We start from the raw sequence: 18418 nt of genomic DNA on the forward strand, positions 1-18418 counted from the left end.
TAACAAAAACAATGTATGCAGATAAGCCAGAATAACTTACAATTTAACATCGAAGGAGTATATAATACTCGCCCCAGAGTGATATGTACCATCAAAATGTATTTTAATCGTTAATTTCTCTTACTATATATTGCCATTTACTAAACAGTTAATATGTCTTAAAGGCACTTTCAATACAAACCTGTGGCAAAAAAAAAACTTTCAATACAAACCTAAGGAGCAAGTTTTTTTTTTCTAAACTCATATATAATTTAAACAATCATTGGTCAAGATTTATAAATTTTGTTTTTTTTTTCTGTACAAAAAATGATGATGCTGAAGACAACGTAAAGTCTGAGTTTCTATTTCGAACGTGGTAAATTTTTCTATTCCTATGTTTTTTTTTTCTATAAAATTTGAACTGATTCTATGTATAATTCGTATAAAATTTCTGCGTTTCGAATATATATCCTGAGGTTTGATTTGCTTCTGGCAGGGTTACAACCATTCACAGCCCCAAACAACCCAAACCGATATCTGCTTCCCCACTTTTTGAGTTATTCTTGAAAGCACAAATATTCAAATTCATACAGTTTAGTCAGAAAAATCTGCTTGAAATATCTTCCTTATCGTCTCCATGCGCGCCTAGTCCCCTTCCCCCTCCCATCATCCCGAGGACCCAAAGCTCATGTCTACGATGGCAGTCACCTCCTCACCATTACCCTTCCTCTCCTCTTCTTCCTCCTTCACGTGCCATATCCGCCGAGCGGGCACCGCCACCACTACGGCAGCGTCATCTGCTTCCGAAGACTTCGACTACCCTCTTGCCGACCCCTCCGTTCGATGGCCCCACCTCCGCTTCCCGCAGCTCCCCGCGCCGCGCTTCCCCGCCACCGTCGCCGCGGCACCTCCGGTCCCCGCAAGACCACCCCAGGAAGCGGAGAACCCCGCGGCGACCTCCGCCTCCGCACCTTCACTCGTGGAGCCACTGGACGCGCGTGCTCATCGCGGGAGGGTGAAGAAGCTGAGCAAGCTCGCGCTGCGGCGAGCGCAGGACTGGCGCGCGCGCGTGGCCGGGCTCGCGGACGCCGTCCTCGCGCTGCCTACCGGGGCTCCCGTCGACGACGTGCTCGACGGTGCTCGGGCGACGCCAGACGAGGTCGCCTTCGTCGTGCGCGCCGTCGGGGAGAGCTCCTGGCGGCGCGCGCTGGATGCCTTCGAGTGGCTCGCCCGGAGCAGCGCCCCGGCTTCACGCGCCGTCGCAGTCGTTCTCGGCGTCCTCGGCCGCGCGCGCCAGGATTCGACCGCGGAGGAGGTCTTCCTCCGCTTCGCCGGAGAGGGCGCCAGTGTTCAGGTGTTCAACTCCATGATGGGCGTTTATGCGCGCTCTGGCCGATTCGATGACGCACGGCAGCTGCTTGACACAATGCACGACCGGGGGATCGATCCTGACCTCGTCAGCTTCAATACTCTAATCAATGCCAGGTCCAAGGCTGGGTGTTTGGCCGCCGGCGTCGCCCTTGACCTCCTATCTGAAGTCCGACAATCTGGGCTAAGGCCCGATGTTATCACTTATAACACGCTCATCAGTGCTTGCTCACAGAGTTCTAATCTGGAAGATGCTGTGACGGTGTTTGAGGAGATGATAGCTTCAGAGTGCCGACCGGATTTGTGGACATACAATGCAATGGTGTCGGTGCATGGCAGGTGTGGGAAGGCTGAGGAGGCTGAGCAGCTGTTTAGGGAGCTGGTGGAGAAGGGTTTTATGCCTGATGCGATCACTTACAATTCTCTTCTCTATGCTTTTGCAAAGGAAGGGAATGTTGACAAGGTGGAGCACACATGTGAGGAATTGGTTAAGGCTGGGTTCAAGAAGAATGAAATAACATACAACACCATGATTCATATGTATGGGAAAATGGGCAGGCTTGACTTAGCAGTGGGTCTGTATGATGAGATGAGGGCTGTGGGCTGTACTCCAGATGCTGTGACGTATACGGTCATGATTGATTCTTTGGGGAAGATGGATAGGATTGCTGAGGCGGGGAAGATGCTGGAGGACATGGCAGATGCGGGATTGAAGCCAACTTTAGTAGCTTTTAGTGCTCTGATTTGTGCATATGCCAAAGGTGGGAGGCGGGCTGACGCGGAGAAGACATTTGATTGCATGATTGCATCAGGTGTCAAACCTGATCGTTTAGCGTACTTGGTTATGCTGGATGTTTTTGCAAGGTCAGGTGAGACGAAAAAAATGTTGCGTCTGTATCGAACAATGATGAATGATAATTACAGACCAGATGATGACATGTACCGGGTCTTGCTTGTTGCACTTGCAAAGGAAGATAAGCATGAGGAGATTGAAGAAATTATCCAAGACATGGAATCACTTTGTCGAATGAATCTGGGAGTAATATCAACAATACTTATCAAGGCGAGGTGTGTTTCCCAGGGCGCTAAACTATTAAAAAAGGCATGTCTCCAGGGATACAAGCCTGATGCTAAGAGCTTATGGTCCATTATGAATGCATATGTAATGATAGAAAAGCATGAGGAAGGTCTCTCTTTGCTTGAATGCATCCGTGAGCATGTTTCCAGTTCCCAGGATTTGATATCAGAATGTTCCATCGTACTTCTATGCAGAAAACAGACGAGCATTTCTGCCTATGAACAGTACAGTCAAAGGTTAACGTTAAAATACCCTGGTCAAAACTGTAACTTGTATGAGTACTTGATTACATGCCTCGTGGAAGCTGAGTTATTTTCTGAAGCTTGTCAAGTGTTCTGCGACATGCAGTTTATTGGCTTAGAAGCTTCTAAAAATATTTACGAGAGTATAATTTCCACCTACTGTAAACTGGGATTCCCAGAAACAGCACATGGGTTGATGGATGATGCTTTGCAATCTGGTATTCCGTTAAACATTCTCTCTTGTAGGGTAATTATAATTGAAGCATATGGGAAGATAAAACTCTGGCAGCAAGCAGAAATCTTGGTGAAAGGGCTGAGGCAAGCATCAGGTATCGATAGAAGGATTTGGAATGCTTTGATACATGCATATGCAGAGAGTGGACTTTATGAGAAAGCAAGGGCAGTCTTTGATAATATGATTAAAACAGGTCCTCTGCCAACTGTTGATTCAGTTAATGGAATGATGAGGGCATTGATTGTTGATGGCAGATTGGATGAGTTGTATGTCGTTGTACAAGAGCTTCAAGATATGGACTTCAAGATCAGCAAAAGTACAGTGCTCCTTATGCTTGATGCTTTTGCAAAAGCTGGGGATGTATTCGAGGTAATGAAAATCTATAATGGAATGAAGGCTGCAGGATACTTGCCAAATATGCACCTCTACAGAAGTATGATTTCCTTGCTCTGCCATCACAACCGATTCAGGGATGTTGAGTTGATGATTGCAGAGATGGAGGGAGCAGGGTTCAAGCCAGATCTTGCCATACTTAATGCTCTTCTTAATATGTACACCGCCGCTGGGAACTTTGATAGGACAACACAAGTATATCAAAGTATTCTCGAAGCTGGCTTAGAGCCTGATGAAGATACATACAATACGTTGATAGTCATGTACTGTAAAAGCTTGAGGCCAGAAGAAGGTTTTACACTATTGAATGAAATGGGCAAACGAGGCCTGACACCAAAGTTGCAGTCCTACAAAAGCTTGCTTGCTGCATCTGCAAAAGCAGAGCTGAGGGAGCAAGCTGACCAGCTTTTTGAGGAAATGCGATCTAAGAGTTATCAATTGAATAGATCTATCTATCATATGATGATGAAAATTTACAGGAATGCTGGCAACCACTCCAAAGCTGAGAACTTGCTAGCAGTAATGAAAGAGGATGGCATAGAGCCAACAATTGCCACTATGCATATCCTCATGACTTCTTACGGGACTGCTGGGCAACCTCAAGAAGCTGAGAATGTACTGAAGAGCTTGAAATCTTCCAGTTTGGAAGTTAGCACATTACCATACAGTACTGTCTTTGATGCTTACCTGAAAAACGGTGACTATGATCTTGGAATCACAAAACTGCTGGAAATGAAAAGAGATGGTGTAGAACCAGATCATCAAGTTTGGACATGTTTCATTAGGGCAGCTAGTTTGTGTGAGCAAACTGCTGATGCTATTCTTCTTCTAAAGTCTCTACAGGATTGTGGATTTGACCTCCCCATTAGGTTAATACTTTACTTGATTATGTTAAAGAGATGGACATTTCACATGACATTTTTTTTTTCTTTGTTCATGTTTTGGTCTTTGGTTCTTGAATCTTTTGCAGGCTCCTGACTGAAAGGACACCATCACTGTTAAGTGAGATCGCCAATTATCTGGAAGAGCTTGAAGCATTAGAAGATTCTGCTGCTTTGAACTTTGTAAATGCAGTAGAAGATTTGTTGTGGGCATTTGAATGCCGAGCAACAGCTTCACGGATTTTCCAATTGGCAGTAGAGAGAAGCATATACCGCGATAATGTCTTTCGGTATCCATGGCAATCTCTATACCACAAAATTTCATTTGAAGTAGCGTACAATTTCTTGGGGTTGAAATATATGTATTTCATGTGCATATATAAAATTGCATCACCGGTTAGGCATTGCCTTTTCAAGTTACACATAGTAACTTTGGCTCAAACAATCAAAATATTTTTTGTAAAAACAAAGTGCTAAACTAATCACTGTTAAGGATGACTCTGTCAGTAGCACTATAAATATCTTTCGAATCTACATGACATGCCACATTCTGGTGATTTTTTTTTGAAGTAAATTCTGGTGATGTTTTAGAACTTTAATCTGATAGAAAGAGAGCCAATCAACAAATACCTATGTTCCTTAATTTGTTCTTCCTTCAGTTGCCTATGAAAGGCCATATGGTCCTAGGCTTCAGGTCAAGTCAAAGATCTATTTGTGTGTGATAAGAGTTAAGGTATTTGAGTAACAATATTTATCTATTTTTCTATTCATATCTGAAGATCATTATGACACACCATCTCGTCTTGGTGTTTTTTTCTTGTTGTAGTATGTTCTACTTCTGGTTATGATATCTGCAAAGTGTCAATATGGAATTAATCTACCATTTAACTTTTTATTGGTGAATGGCTCAGTGTGGCACAAAAGGACTGGGGCGCTGACTTCCGGAAGCTGTCTGCTGGGGCTGCACTTGTTGGTCTTACATTGTGGCTTGATCACATGCAAGTATGTGCTTAAATAATACCTTTTATATGATGTTGCATTCATAGACATACGAGTACTAAAGAAACATCTTTGCTTTGCTCTTCAACAAATAATTGTTTACCATCAGTTTTAGGCATAATGGGGTTGAAGTCATCGACTCTCGACCTGGGTACACGGGGTCATTTTCGACCCAGCCATGTAAAAACTGCTCACAAGTAGCGTACCACGTTCCTCGACCCCGTCAACCTGGGAACTTTGTGACTATGGTTTTAGGTTTATTGTCTTGTTCTCTGATATTTTGTCACAATTATTGACAGTAAAGTAACTGGAACACTGAGAATCTGACTACATGAATTTTCAGCTTTTGATTCAATGTTTTCACATCAGTTACATAGTAAGAAGAATGACGTGAATGAAGTTAAACTTAAAATGATGATGGACATATGCTATTTAAGAGGTCGTCTTCTTAATGCAAAGCCCGGGGGCTGTCTTACCCCCCGCAAGTCGAGTTTTTTTTGTTAGTTCCAATTACACTAGTACTGGTGATTTTCACCTTGCAATGATGTAATATTGCAAACTGCTGAAGGTAATAGGTCGGTAATTACTAGGAGATGTAGTGGGCAGTAGAGACTTTTCATTTGTTTGATAGTTTTCCATTTTGGTATACCTTTTCATTTTACGTGTCATTATAGGTTTTCTAGTCTATCAGCTTCTAACCCAAATATAATTGGTGACATCAGTTAATAACACCTAAAAAACTTTCTAAAGAATTTTGAAGAAAACATCTTTGAATGTTTGCAATAGGTTTATGAACTTATTGAGTTTTTCTTAGTCCTGCAATAGCCATTATTTTTTGTTTAAGTGGACTTGAGTTTCATTTTTTATTTAAATGACACCTGACCTACTCTGGTTTTAATTCAGGATGCTTCACTCCAAGGTTCACCAGAATCTCCCAAATCTGTTGTACTGGTCACAGGGGAGGGGGAATATAACATGGTATCCCTGCGTAAAACAATCAGAGCCTACCTTTTGGAAATGGGCTCCCCATTCTTGCCATGTAGAGCTCGGTCAGGTCGCTTTGTGGTAAAGGACTACTCTCTTAAGATGTGGCTGAAAGATTCTCCTTTCTGCATGGACCTTGAGTTAAAAGACGCTCCAGCACTTCCTAAATTAAACTCAATGAAGCTGATTGAAGGATATTTCATGAGAGCTGGTCTTGTATCAGCATTTAAAGATATACATGAGAGACTTGGGGAAGTATGGCCAAAAAAGTTTTCCAGGTTAGCTCTGTTGTCAGAAGAATGCAGGGACGAGGTTATGAAGGCTGATATACAAGGAAGGACAGAAAAACTGGAGAGAATGAAGAAGAAGGGTATTGTTACAGCAAGAAAATCTAAAACAAGAGCACGAAGAGAAAAATTTGTTAGGGAACAGGAACAAAACATGAAAGTAGTATTGGAGTAGTCGCGGCCTGTTATTATTTGCTTCAACATGGTATTTCCTCAAGCAGCACCTGGCATCTACATGGAAATTTTCTGATAGGGGGTGGGGGGAATAAAGAAGGAACTATGACATTGCTGCCATTTTAGCATTGGTTATGGTTGGTTCTGTAGTGGAACAAACGACGTGGTTCATGTTCTCCAAGATTTACTGAGCAGCGAGCACCGCTGAGTAACCAGCTCGTACTGGTAAAACTATTGTGCTATCATCTCTTCTTTGAAATTTATGACCTTCCCAATACATATCTTGTTTTTATCATTCATTACAGAGATGAACCAGCTTTGGATATTGTTCGGCAGGTGACACCTACGCAGTGTGCCTTGGGCTGCGCTCGAACGCTTTCATGGGGAGCGCACTGGTGCGGCAGTACGATCGGTGATTGCTGCAGCGTGGCCTTGCCATGGAAGCTGCGAGCTTCTTCAAACAAATGGTGAGGGGCGGTGAGAAGGAAAATGACCTCTGCTTCACTAATGTGCTCAGCATTCGGTGCCCTTGTGAGTCTCGAGCATGGCAAGATGGTTCAGTGTCGCCTCATGAAGTCTAGGTTTTGTTTTGAAATGATGTACTTCAAGTATGGCAGGCTGGCAGCTCAGTTAATACTCAAATTGTCTAGGACAGAATGATGGGAAAATAGGCATGTCTTCTATTGCACATGCACAATAAATTGTCATTTTCGTTTGAATTTGTATAAGACGAGTTTGCATCTCGATTTTTAGAACAAAAATCACATCTATGGATGCACTATGGGTGCGCATTGTTTTAATTTTTCTGAGTGACCAAAAATGCATATTTTGGAACGTGTTTCCTGTTTCCAAGCTTCCACCAAGAGATGTTTGTAATACCCCCTATGTCCCAAAATAAGTGCACATTGATTATCAAGGAGTCAAGCCTTTTTAAGTTTGACCAAACATATACACAAAAATACTAATATTCCTAAGTGTCATTGATATGCAACTCTAAGAGCTAAATAGCAGGTTCCATAAATATGTTACCTTGCTTAATATTTTTATTACTTTTCATCTTTTTTTCTTTGCTTCCTTTCATAATAATTCATTTTATCCTTTTGACATTGTGGGTTTGTGGCAGGTTTGATTAAGTTAATACAGAGCTACTTGTTTGCATGGCTGCTTAGGATCGGTGAATTCATTTGCTTCTTATGACAAGGAAAAACTTTGCAAAGTTTTATCCTCAAGATTTGACAAGTACAGATTTGGTCCAACTTTCTTCCCAACTTATTTTGTTTATTATTGTTGATATGCATGATGACACAAGGTTTCGACAAGTGAAGAATCTTAGTGAGATCTCTATCAAACTTGTTGAGACAAAGAAGCACGATCGCTTTAAACTTGTTTATTTATTGCTGAAATTAGTCTTGATCCTTCCTGTGGCTACTGCAAGTGTTGAGAGAGTATTTTCAGCAATGAACCATGTGAAGACCAAGCTGTGGAATAAGATGGATGATCAATACTTAAATGATTGTTTGGTCATGTTCATTAAGCATGACTTTTTCCGATGTGTAAGTGATGAATATATCATTAAACGCTTCCAAACCATGTCAGAACGGCGTTTGGAGCTTGTTTCTATTCTAACACTTTATAAGATTTAGGCAAACTTGTAATGGAAACATGTAACTAGTTGCATTCATATATTATCAATTAATTCATCATTTCGTGATCAAATTATATCGTTCAAATTTCGATGAACTAGTATATCGTTTGGTTCTTACTCTATGATTGAAATCCTTGATCCGGCACTATCCAGCGGTGCTGATTCGCCACAACACCCGTGACACAGACTCAACCCTGCCGCCGCAGCCTTATCTCCCCTTGCATAGCAAACATCGAGGCCGTACTGCGTGGATGTGTAAATTGAGTGGAATCAAGATGTAGAGGATGGAGAGGGAGAAAAGGAATCATGGTTCATTGAGTGGAGGATCCGAGGAAGGGCGAGCTTGTGGGTGGAGATGAGAAGAGTCGGAGAGGTGGACGACAACGAGCGAGGATGGAGCCTCACTTCTATCTTTTTTTTTTTAAATCATGCGCTGATGAGATGATATTTTTTTTTTCAGATGTAAATGCTAAATACCAGTCAGTGTTTCTAGGTCGAGCCTAGAAAATTTGTGAGCTGCTATTTTACACTGATTTTTGGACATAAAACCAGACTTCCATACAGGGCCTTCCGTGTTTGACTGTTTGGACATATGTGTGCGCGTGTGTTCTATTTTTGCTGCAGAACCGCCCTTCCTCTGCAGCCTAATGAACAAGGCATGCGTTGTTACTTCTTCAGAGCATAACCAAGAGTTCCAATAAAGCCTCCCAATTTAAGATTTTTGGCAATAAAAAAAACATCTCCAACAGTTCCCAATTCCACATTCCAATCTTTCGACCGATCGCGCGGATACCATCAACCAATCTAGAGGTGGAAGGATGTGGAAAATAATAAAAAGTAGAAAATGGTTCCTGATGCAAATGCACAAGAGAGAAACAATATATAAAAGTGGTTAGGATAATTTAAAAATAGTATATGATTCTTGATGTAAAATTGTCTTCTATATTTTAGGGGTGAATTATTGAAAACGGTTGGAGACGGTCTTATTTATTCTTCCCAATAATTTTTGACGAGTTGAAAAACTCTATGGTTTTGAAAAAAATTGTTGGCTTGGAGATGCTCTTTTATCTCTCGAATCTTAGCATGCCTGGTTCAAACTCAAGGTTTTTATTGTCAAAATTCTTGATTCATATAGAAATTGTAAGTTTTGTTTGTAGTTGTTGAATCAGATCGATAATGTATTAATGCTTTGACAAAAAACTTTGCATTTGTTGATGTACTTGTTTTTAGGATTTACTCAGCACCATTTAAACTCGTATTATGGAAACAAACTCTACCTGCAGGACAGGAAAATCTGAAATTCTTCTGTACAATTCACTTCTGATTGCTAATTGAACATTGTTAAGAGCTACATTCAGTAGGATATAGATACAAACTGAACCAAAAGGGAGAAATGGTTGACTCACAAAATCTGACTGGTCAACTAGCTGCCCTGCATGCCGTCTCACGAGATGCCGTACCCGTACGAGGGGTCGTTGCTTCCTCGCCGCAACGACCGCTCGCCGACGCTTGTGACCCGCTGCATCGACCCCTCTCGCACGTACGAGGCGTGCGAGCTTCTGCTAGCCGAGTCTGCCGACGGCGCACTCCCCTCGCTGCCGCTCTCATCTTGTTGCCTCTCCCTCACCGTGGCTAAAGCCGTCGCCGCCACCTCCTCCACCCTCGCCAAGGCCTCTTTCATCTCCGGCCGCTTCTCCAGGTCCGTCTCGACGCAGTCCACGGCCACCTGCATGAGCCGCGTCATGTCCGGCAGGGCGAACTTCCACGCCGCCATGAGGGCCGGGTCGAACAGGTCTCGCTCGTAGCCGTCGGCCATCGCCGACGTCGCCCACATGACGAGGTCCGTGCCGCCCTTGGCGTTCTGGAGGTACTGCGACGGGAACTTGCCGGTGAGGAGCTCGAGGAGGACGACGCCGAGGCAGTAGACGTCGGCCATTGCACTCACGGGGTGGCCGGCGACGCACTCGGGGGCGCGGTACGCAAACAAGGAGTTCGGGGACTGCATGTGGTTGATGAGGCCCGAGAACCCGAAGTCGACTAGGAGCGGCTCGAAGTCCGGCGCGAGCAGAATGTTGGCCGACTTGAGGTTGCCGTGGGGCGCCTCGTGGCCGGCAAGCGCCGTGTGGAGGAACGCCGTGGCTCGTGCGACGCCGACGGCCACCTTGAGCCGCGTCGGCCAGTCCAGCGCCGCGTAGTCCATGCCCCGGTCGCCGTGGAGGACGTACAGCAGGCTGCCCTTGGGGATGTACTCGTACACCAGGAGCTTCTCGTCCTTGCGGTAGTGGTAGGCCAGCGGCGGCAGCAGGTTGGCGTGGCGCATCGCGCCGAGCCGCTTCATCTCGGCTTCGAACGCGTCCTTGGTCGCCCGGTTCATGTCGCGGGAGCGCTTGACCACGACGGCCACGCCGTTGGCCATCACCGCCTTGTACGCTGACCCAAGCCCGCCGCCGCTCCCGATCACCTCGGCCGCCGCCTTCATCAGGTCGGTGAGCCCAAACACGCCCTTGCTTTCGTTCACCATGACCAGATCCCCGGCGGATTTGGTGCTCAGATCGTCCACCTTCGCGGCAGAAGCGGCCCGCCGGTGTCCAAGCCCGCCTAGCGACGACCCTGGCCTCTTCCCGAGCCACGAGGAGCTCCGCTTCTGCGGGGCCGACGACGCCTGCTTGACGGCCACGTACTCGGGTGGCTTCTCCTCGAGGCCCTCCATGTCGAGCTTGCGGGCACGGCTGCTGGGCAGGCTGCTGCACAAGCGCAGGGCGATGACCATCACGACGGCCGAGAGAAGCAGCGTGGCGAGCACCATGATAGCCCGCCTGGACGAGCTGGTCACAGCCTGCTCGCGCTTGCACTGCTTCACGCGGGTCGGCACGAAACAGAGGTACTCGTTGCCGGCGAACCTGGTGGCGTTGAACTTCCGGAAAGCCTCGGGGACGACGCCTTCAAGGTCATTGTCAGATACGTTGAGCGACTTGAGCGCCGGCGGTGGCACGGCGGGGAGCTCCCCCGTGAAGGCGTTGCGATCGAGGTGGAGCTCGAGGAGGGACGTGGCCTCTGAGATGGAAGCTGGAATGTAGCCGGAGAGCTGGTTGCCATTGAGCCAGAGCTTCTTGAGGTGGCTGAGGTTGGCGAAGAAGTCGTCGGGAATGCTGCCGGAGAACTGGTTGTCGGAGAGGTACATTGACTTGAGCGCCTTGATCTGGTGGAAGGCGGGGAGTGGGCCGGAGAAGTTGTTCCTGGCAAAGGAGATGGACCTGAGGCGCGGGAAGCTGGAGAGCGAGTTGACCTCGATGGTGCCGCCGAGCTCGAGGTCGTTGAGGCGGAGGCCGGTGACTACTCCGCCGGAGCACACCACGCCATGCCAGTGGTGCGAGCCCGGCGCGCAGGGGGATTTGCTGCCTTCCTTATCGGTAACGAGCCACGACGAGAGCGACGAGGAGTTGGCGAAGGACTTTTTGAGCTGCATCAGCGCCTCCACGTCGGTCATGGTGTTCTCCGCAGCGACGGCAGCTAGGAACGCTGCGGCAATGGTGGCGGCGACGGCGAGGAAGAGGAGGCGGTGGCGAGACGGGGCCATGGCGTGAGGGGGCCCGGAAAGGGGAGGCCGCCGTGTCGGGCGCGCGACACTAAGGTTGGGAGGATGGTTGCGCGGGTGGTTTTGCTTTCTCGAGGCTCAGTTTCTTCGGCTGCGGGCGAGGTTGCCCGGAATAGGCAGCCGAGGATGGTGGGAAGGCGCACGCGCTCGCGTGAGGACAACAAGAGCATCAGAGCCAGTTCACCAACAAAACATATCTAGCAGAGTCGTATTTGCGCTACCTATAATATCATTTCCAGGATACTTTGTCCCAACACACATGGCCCATCTGTCAGCTAGTAAGTTCAATTTTTTCATCCATTTCGTTACTTTCTAACCTCTCTATATCCTTGTGTACTAATAGGATTAGAGATTTTAGTAAAAAATGTTCTCCAGTAATTTTTTTAATTAGAGATCCAAATATTGTAATTCTATTTCTCGCTAATGAAAGATGAAGAGCAAATTTGGCTCTCTAAAGTGCATGTAGAGAAGCTGTTGAAGGATGAAAAGATATAAAGAACGATTTTTATTCAAAAGTCTCTCCAAATAAAAATTTAGAGAGTACGTTTAAGAAAGATTTTTGGAGACTCTCTCACACCGTATTTTCTCTCCCGCCACCACATGTCACCTGTTAGATACCTCCACCAACCCACTCACTCCTTCCTCATTTCCTTGCACAGATTTGCCGCCGCCCCATAACACATGGGATAGTTACCTCCGCTCCACACCGCCACAGCCTTTGCCCTCGCCTTTTTCGTTTGCTTGCTCATCTATCTCCGTCCTTCATCTCTCTTCACACCACTCATCCATCTCCTACTTGCTTATTCACCCTAGAGGCGTGTGTCAGCGACAGGAGGGGAGGAGTGTGGCAAGTGAGTGGGTGGGTTTTTGGCCAATCACATGCTACTATGGAAGTGTCCAATAAAATCACTCTATCCGAACGAACCCTAGTATTCAGCTTGTTCGCTTGCTCGTATCTGACTTATAATCCATGACTTATCAGCCAATGAACATTATTTTTCTCTCATACCAAACCAGTCAACAGTACTTTCAGCCATGACTTATAAGTCAAACCAGCCCATCGTTTCTCCTATTTGGTGCTACTTGGTTTGGACCTAGGCTGCAACCCCAGTCCAGGCTCTAGGTCCGCCCCTATTTGTCACTAAATTATTTGTTTTTTTTAAAAATATTGTTGCTATCTTGAGTGTCGACTTTAGTCTGCTGTAGCTGAATTTCTACCTCCAATTAACGACTTGCACTTTAAGGAGATTCTTGGAACATTTCTTATGGTAATAAAATGTATGAGGAACAGCTAACCTTAGTGTAAATTCTACTCGTTACTTTATACAATTACAAAAATCCCAATCCCTTTACCCCTCAAAAAATAAATCCCAATCCCTTTGGAATTGGAAACTACATAAATGTAGATGGATTGAGAGATCATACAAATCTGCAGAACAAAAACAGAGGCAAAACTAAGTTGTTAGGAGGAGCTAAGGATGCAGAAATATGGGTGCAAGTTTCTCGCTCAGTAGCTTGCTGACATGAGAGGTCAAAAATAGCCATGGGAGAATTCCAACCTGCACCAGCACAATGAGATATTACGCGGCAATAACTACAATTTTTCTGAAAAAAATCCCAGACTTATTATTGTTGCGAAAAATATGCTTAGCTTGTCACAGGATATATCATGTAACAAAAGTTGCGCTGGACACCGAGTGGCTCTTACACGACCAAGTCTGCATACAACATGTTGCACACAGGCGCCATAAAATTCCGTGGGCACAGACTCATTTGGAAGACCTGGGCGCCGCTCAGAGTAAAGATCTTCCTATGGCTGGCCTTCCGACGCAGACACTGGACTGGGGATCGTCGTTTGCGCCATGGACTGGACGCAAGGGAGCAATGCTATCTCTGTGACCAAGCTCGGGAAACGATTGACCATATCGTCGCATCATGTCCATATACCAGGGAGGTCTGGACAATCATCCTCCATGCCTTCGGTCGACTGCTCCCGCCGGCAACTCAATCCATCATGTCCTGGTGGCGACGGCTGCGCACAGACTGGAATGGTGTGCAACGTTCCGGTATTGACTCCCTCTTTGCGCTAGTATCATGGGAAGTATGGAAAGAACGGAATGCGCGCTGCTTCAGAGCGGCAGCTGTCGCACCTATCGACCTCTTTTCGGCCATTAGAGCAGAAGCGGGTCGCTGGGCAAAAGCCGGAGCTTCAGGATTTCACAGCTTGGCGATGCCAGGAGCAAGATAGAACGCGGCGACAAACCGTGTCCGCAGATAGTTCTTAACGCCTATGTAACCCCCCTTTAAGTTTCTGTTGTCGGGCCGGCGTAGGCCATTTGTAATTTAAACTCTCTTCCTTCTTAATACAAATGATACGCAATGCTCTTGCGTATTCGAGAAAAAAAATATCATGTAACAAAAAGATTCACAGGAATGACTCGATCACATGACTCTCACAATGAATGTAGTCGCTACTAGGGCTCATTAGACCGGAGCTTTAATTAAATTTGTTCACGATGGAATGTAATATTTAAAGCCAGTTTGGACTCTGTTCTATCTTCCTCTGTTTCCGACTTCGCTAGTTAAACAAAGATAGCTTCACAAACTCTGCTCTAGAAAAAAGGTGGAGTTAAGCAGTTGTTTTATGGAGCATCTAAAGAGATACTTCAGAATGCCCATTGACACCCAATTCTCTATCATGATTGAGGGAAAAAAGCACCATTTAGAACTTATTAGAACTTAGAAACTAGACATCACCATGTCTAATTTGGCAACCTTAACCGTTTATCTTGTACAGTAGTGAGTAGTGACTCCCAGTTTCAATCAGAATAGGCTGTATTTTTTTTACTGAAGAATAGGCGGTATTTTTAATAAGGGTAAAGCCAAGAACATTTTAACACATGGAGGTTCAGCGGTACTCACCACAACACGGCCTGTAGAAGCATCTACACCTCTCCAGGAAAACATCCATCCTGAAAATTCCCTCTAAATTATTACTTCCGGATGACTTATGATTGTATAGTATAATAATTAGTTTCAATAAACAATAAACAAAAAGGTGATATATATTTAATATCAGGTCAAATCTACAGCAGTATTCCCTCGGTCCAAGAATGATAAGCATATTCTGATCAGAGAAAAGTATAAAATAGACTTTGACCCTTAATTTCACTCACAAAATGTTATCGTTTGCTAAAGAACCAATATCAAACGCACTTTGAACACAAATCTCTGGATACAAGTTTTATGTCATAACCTTGTGTACAATTTAAATAATTCTTGGTCAAAATTTATAAAAGTGGACTCTCCCTATATAAAATATGCTTACCATTTCGGGATGGGGAGAGTAATACCTTTGGCCTACTACTCCAGACAAGAAATGTGAGTTGCATAACTCATTTTTTTATTGTCTGAAACGTCAGCATTTGTTATCCAGAGGGAGTACAATATAAGTATATAACAATATTCAGTCCTGCCCTAGCTCATTTTCATACTACAGGCTACAAAAAAAGGGGAACATGGTTTGTTTAGCAGATTCTTCTTCCACTGAAGGCATACAGTTACCTTTTGGGTTTATCTCGTGAACGTTACAAAAAAAAAAAATCCCAGTTTGATAAACAAACTAATACAATGAAATGTGCGAACACCAGGAAATTAACAAGGCTGCAGAACAAGTTGCTAGCTAGGTGAAGTGCATTAGCTTACCGAAGGGCTGGAGAAGGTGTTTAGGAACAGTAGTCACAGGAGTGCTCCAAAACCACAGAACGAGCACACCGTAGATTAGAACCTAGCATGCGGATTTGATGAGATTCCTCAAACTGTGTGTAGCCAATAGTTGAGAGCATAAACTACACGAATCATGATGCACCTTTGTGGCCAGCAGAGCTTTTCCATACTGTTCATATAAAGACTGCTTCCCTTTAATGTTCAGCTCTTGCACTATAAAATGGACAAAAGAAAGAGTTCAGCAAGCCGGATCGGCTCAAACAAGAACAGCAAGAACCCAAGCACTGTCTGAGGAATTCAACACTTACTTTTTGCCAACTCCTTCTCTTTAGCACCAGCCAACCGCTTCAGTTTTGCGGCTTGCGCAAACGTTGAGGGCCTGCAGCACAAAAAGGGTTTCAATAACAGCTGTGTATCTCAGAATCGCCAAATCATAAGAGAATAGTATCCAGATTCCTACGTTGACAAGGCACTAGCCTCCTTGAGAAGTTCCGTGATCTGTACACGCAGTTTGAGCTGTTCATCAGAAATTGATCCCCTCTACAACATCAACAGGTCAGGACAACATTAATGGAACAGAACGAGCTGAAAAAATGTCGGAATTGCAGTAGGAGGCAGATCCAATAATCGCGGAGGCGGAATTTTTCCCCATGAAGATTCATTCTTAACGACCCCAATTCATCCAAAATCAAATATTTCTCCCAAAAGAATAATCTTGAATGAACAAGAGAGAGAAAGGAAAGCGCAGAGTTTTCTTGGCAGTTGGCACCTACCCTCTTCACGAGATCGAGGATGCACTCCATCATATGCAGCGCAGAGACGAGGAGGAAGACGAAGATGGCAGAAGGGGACATTGTTGCCGGCGACGACCGACCTAGGGCGGCGCGGTGGTGAACTGGTGATGGATTGGTCCGGTCGGGGGCCGGGGGTTCTTTTCTGGTCTCCCTCGGCGTGGGCGTTGGTTCTGCTATACACCCTACCGGAACGAGACAGGTCATGTTCACACCTGGATAAATCTTGGCCGTTGGTTCTGCCGTCTCGTCACAGCTCAACGGCTTAGTGAAGCTAACTGGATAGTTATCAGACACCTCAGCTGAGCAGGAGGGACGCGGCGTTAAAAAAAAAAGGTTGACCGAGCTGTGAGTAGCGCCATCTATTTCCTACTGCCTGCTGGGGAGATTGCTAGGTTGCACCGCATCCCTTGTGCTGAAACCTGGCATTACTACCTAGGAGAACCTCTCACGGTCTGCAAACTTATCTGAGAAATGACACATCTGATTCTTTAAAAAACGATGCTCAGATCATCCATTCATTCAGGTATTTGAGGTGCACGATGGTGGACAAATCAAGATGACTGTCGTTGGTCCTGATCTGCGACAGGGCCAGAGACCACAGTACACAGTTCCTCCAAACATATGGTTTGGGGCCTTCTTGACCTGCGACATTGAATCCTTTACTGAAGATGGAAGTGTGTTTGTCAAGACTCTTGGAAGAGACCCTGAACTGCATTATTCGTTCGTTGGTGTAACCTGTGCTCCAGCGTTCCAGTTTGAGGACAATGAACTTGCAACACGTGAGGACATTAAAGCTTCGACTCCTAAGGCAGAAGCTTTCATCAATTACCTCGTACCGTCTTAGATTGCCCAGTTCAATTAGCTTGTTCTGTATGGAAGTTGATGCTCCTAAGCACGTATTTCATCTAGAGGAGAGTTCATGATGAACTTCAAGTGCCAATTTTCTCAAGTAGCTGTTGAAAATTGCTGTATGGTATCCAGACGACTTATACTCGCAAAATCAGTTCTGTATGGTGTTAGTTTGATCTCCGCCAATTGGCCCAACGGCCAATCGGACTCCTTGACCGCGTCCTGATCGGGGACGCTTAACTGACCACTGGTCGGCGGGCTCCTGTCACACAGCGCTATATAAAGAGAAAGGTGGGGGCCAGGGCAAGGACGACGAGGTTTTTACCGCCGCCATTGACCCACCGAAGTAACCCTAGAAGGCCCCTCCGATCGTGGGCAGCGCTGCAAGTGACGGGAAGCGCCGTCGACTGCCTCGCCGGAACCTGGACTACGTCGCCACAAGCACCGTGCCTGCACTGCTACTACAACTCCAGTGGCCATGTCACTGTGACGCCGTGGCCGTGGCTACGCATGGTGAAGTACATCACCAAGTCTCCCATTAAGTTAAGTTCTACTCACTGATCTACGCCTAGAAGTGTTTTCGATACTTTCAATGGTACCAGAGCCAGGTTGCTAGTTTGTAGATCTAGTTTGAGGTAGCAACAATTAGAAGGAGGTGAGAGATCCGATTCGGATGTCAGCAAAAGGGTTCGATGCGAACCCAAACCCTAATCGGGGTGAAGAAAAGAACAACAGAAAGGGGTCTCGATTTCGAGAACAACTCGAACCCTAACCCTAACACGCGAAGATAGATGGGGAAGATGAACAGTAGGGCTAACCCTAACCCTAACCCTAACCCTAAATCGGACCAGCTCCGAGAAGAAAAGAAAGAAGTTCAAATAGAGAAGATCAAGGGGAAAGGGGAAGGGCTAGGGAGGCGGCTTACCTCGCTGGCCTCCACTCATCGGATCACCCTGGGAAGAGCCTCCGTGCCGGTGCACTACGGCGTGCTAGGGCGCCGTGGCTAGGCCGCTCGACGACGGCGCGCTCACCCGCTGGGGAGCATGCGTGCCGGCGAGGGGGCCAGTGACGGCGCCACCATCCCTCCGCCGTGGGCTTGCTCTGGTGGCTCTCAGCAGCAGGCCGCCATAAGGGAAGCCTTGAGCCGGGCGGTCAAGGGCAACGACGCAAGGTCGCTCGACGACGGCGC

General features: G+C 46.0%; 3 protein-coding genes across 6 annotated transcripts; 1 reads left to right on the plus strand and 2 right to left on the minus strand.

Annotated features, from left to right (window-relative positions):
• Positions 1-618: 618 nt before the first annotated feature.
• LOC136521781 (pentatricopeptide repeat-containing protein At3g18110, chloroplastic) lies at positions 619-7480 on the plus strand. 3 transcript variants are annotated; one of them, XR_010775668.1, is made up of 5 exons: positions 619-4164; positions 4266-4466; positions 5088-5178; positions 6079-6845; positions 6926-7480. XR_010775668.1 is itself a non-coding variant. In XM_066515551.1 (4 exons), exons 1-4 carry the CDS (start codon positions 668-670, stop codon positions 6619-6621), a joined length of 4332 nt encoding a protein of 1443 aa, XP_066371648.1. In that variant the 5' UTR covers positions 619-667; the 3' UTR covers positions 6622-6919. The 3 variants fall into 3 exon arrangements, 1 of the variants encoding a protein (XP_066371648.1); XR_010775667.1 differs by having other exon boundaries at positions 6957-7479; XM_066515551.1 differs by lacking the exon at positions 6926-7480 and having other exon boundaries at positions 6079-6919.
• A 2138-nt stretch (positions 7481-9618) lies between these two features.
• On the minus strand, positions 9619-12095 carry LOC136521541 (pollen receptor-like kinase 3). Of its 2 annotated transcripts, XM_066515287.1 has the most exons (2): positions 11166-12095; positions 9619-11009 (listed from the first exon to the last, which is right to left on the minus strand). In XM_066515287.1, exons 1-2 carry the CDS (start codon positions 11840-11842, stop codon positions 9710-9712), a joined length of 1977 nt encoding a protein of 658 aa, XP_066371384.1. In that variant the 5' UTR covers positions 11843-12095; the 3' UTR covers positions 9619-9709. The 2 variants fall into 2 exon arrangements, with proteins under 2 accessions (XP_066371384.1, XP_066371383.1); XM_066515286.1 differs by having other exon boundaries at positions 9619-12095.
• A 1017-nt stretch (positions 12096-13112) lies between these two features.
• Positions 13113-16675, minus strand: LOC136521542 (protein GET1-like). Its single transcript, XM_066515288.1, has 7 exons — positions 16360-16675; positions 16047-16126; positions 15895-15965; positions 15729-15799; positions 15566-15647; positions 14783-14832; positions 13113-13419 (listed from the first exon to the last, which is right to left on the minus strand). Exons 1-7 carry the CDS (start codon positions 16582-16584, stop codon positions 13333-13335), a joined length of 666 nt encoding a protein of 221 aa, XP_066371385.1. The 5' UTR covers positions 16585-16675; the 3' UTR covers positions 13113-13332.
• Positions 16676-18418: the final 1743 nt, after the last annotated feature.

Source organism: Miscanthus floridulus, chromosome 18, assembly GCF_019320115.1.
Source record: "Miscanthus floridulus cultivar M001 chromosome 18, ASM1932011v1, whole genome shotgun sequence".
NCBI classification, from domain to species: domain Eukaryota; kingdom Viridiplantae; phylum Streptophyta; class Magnoliopsida; order Poales; family Poaceae; genus Miscanthus; species Miscanthus floridulus.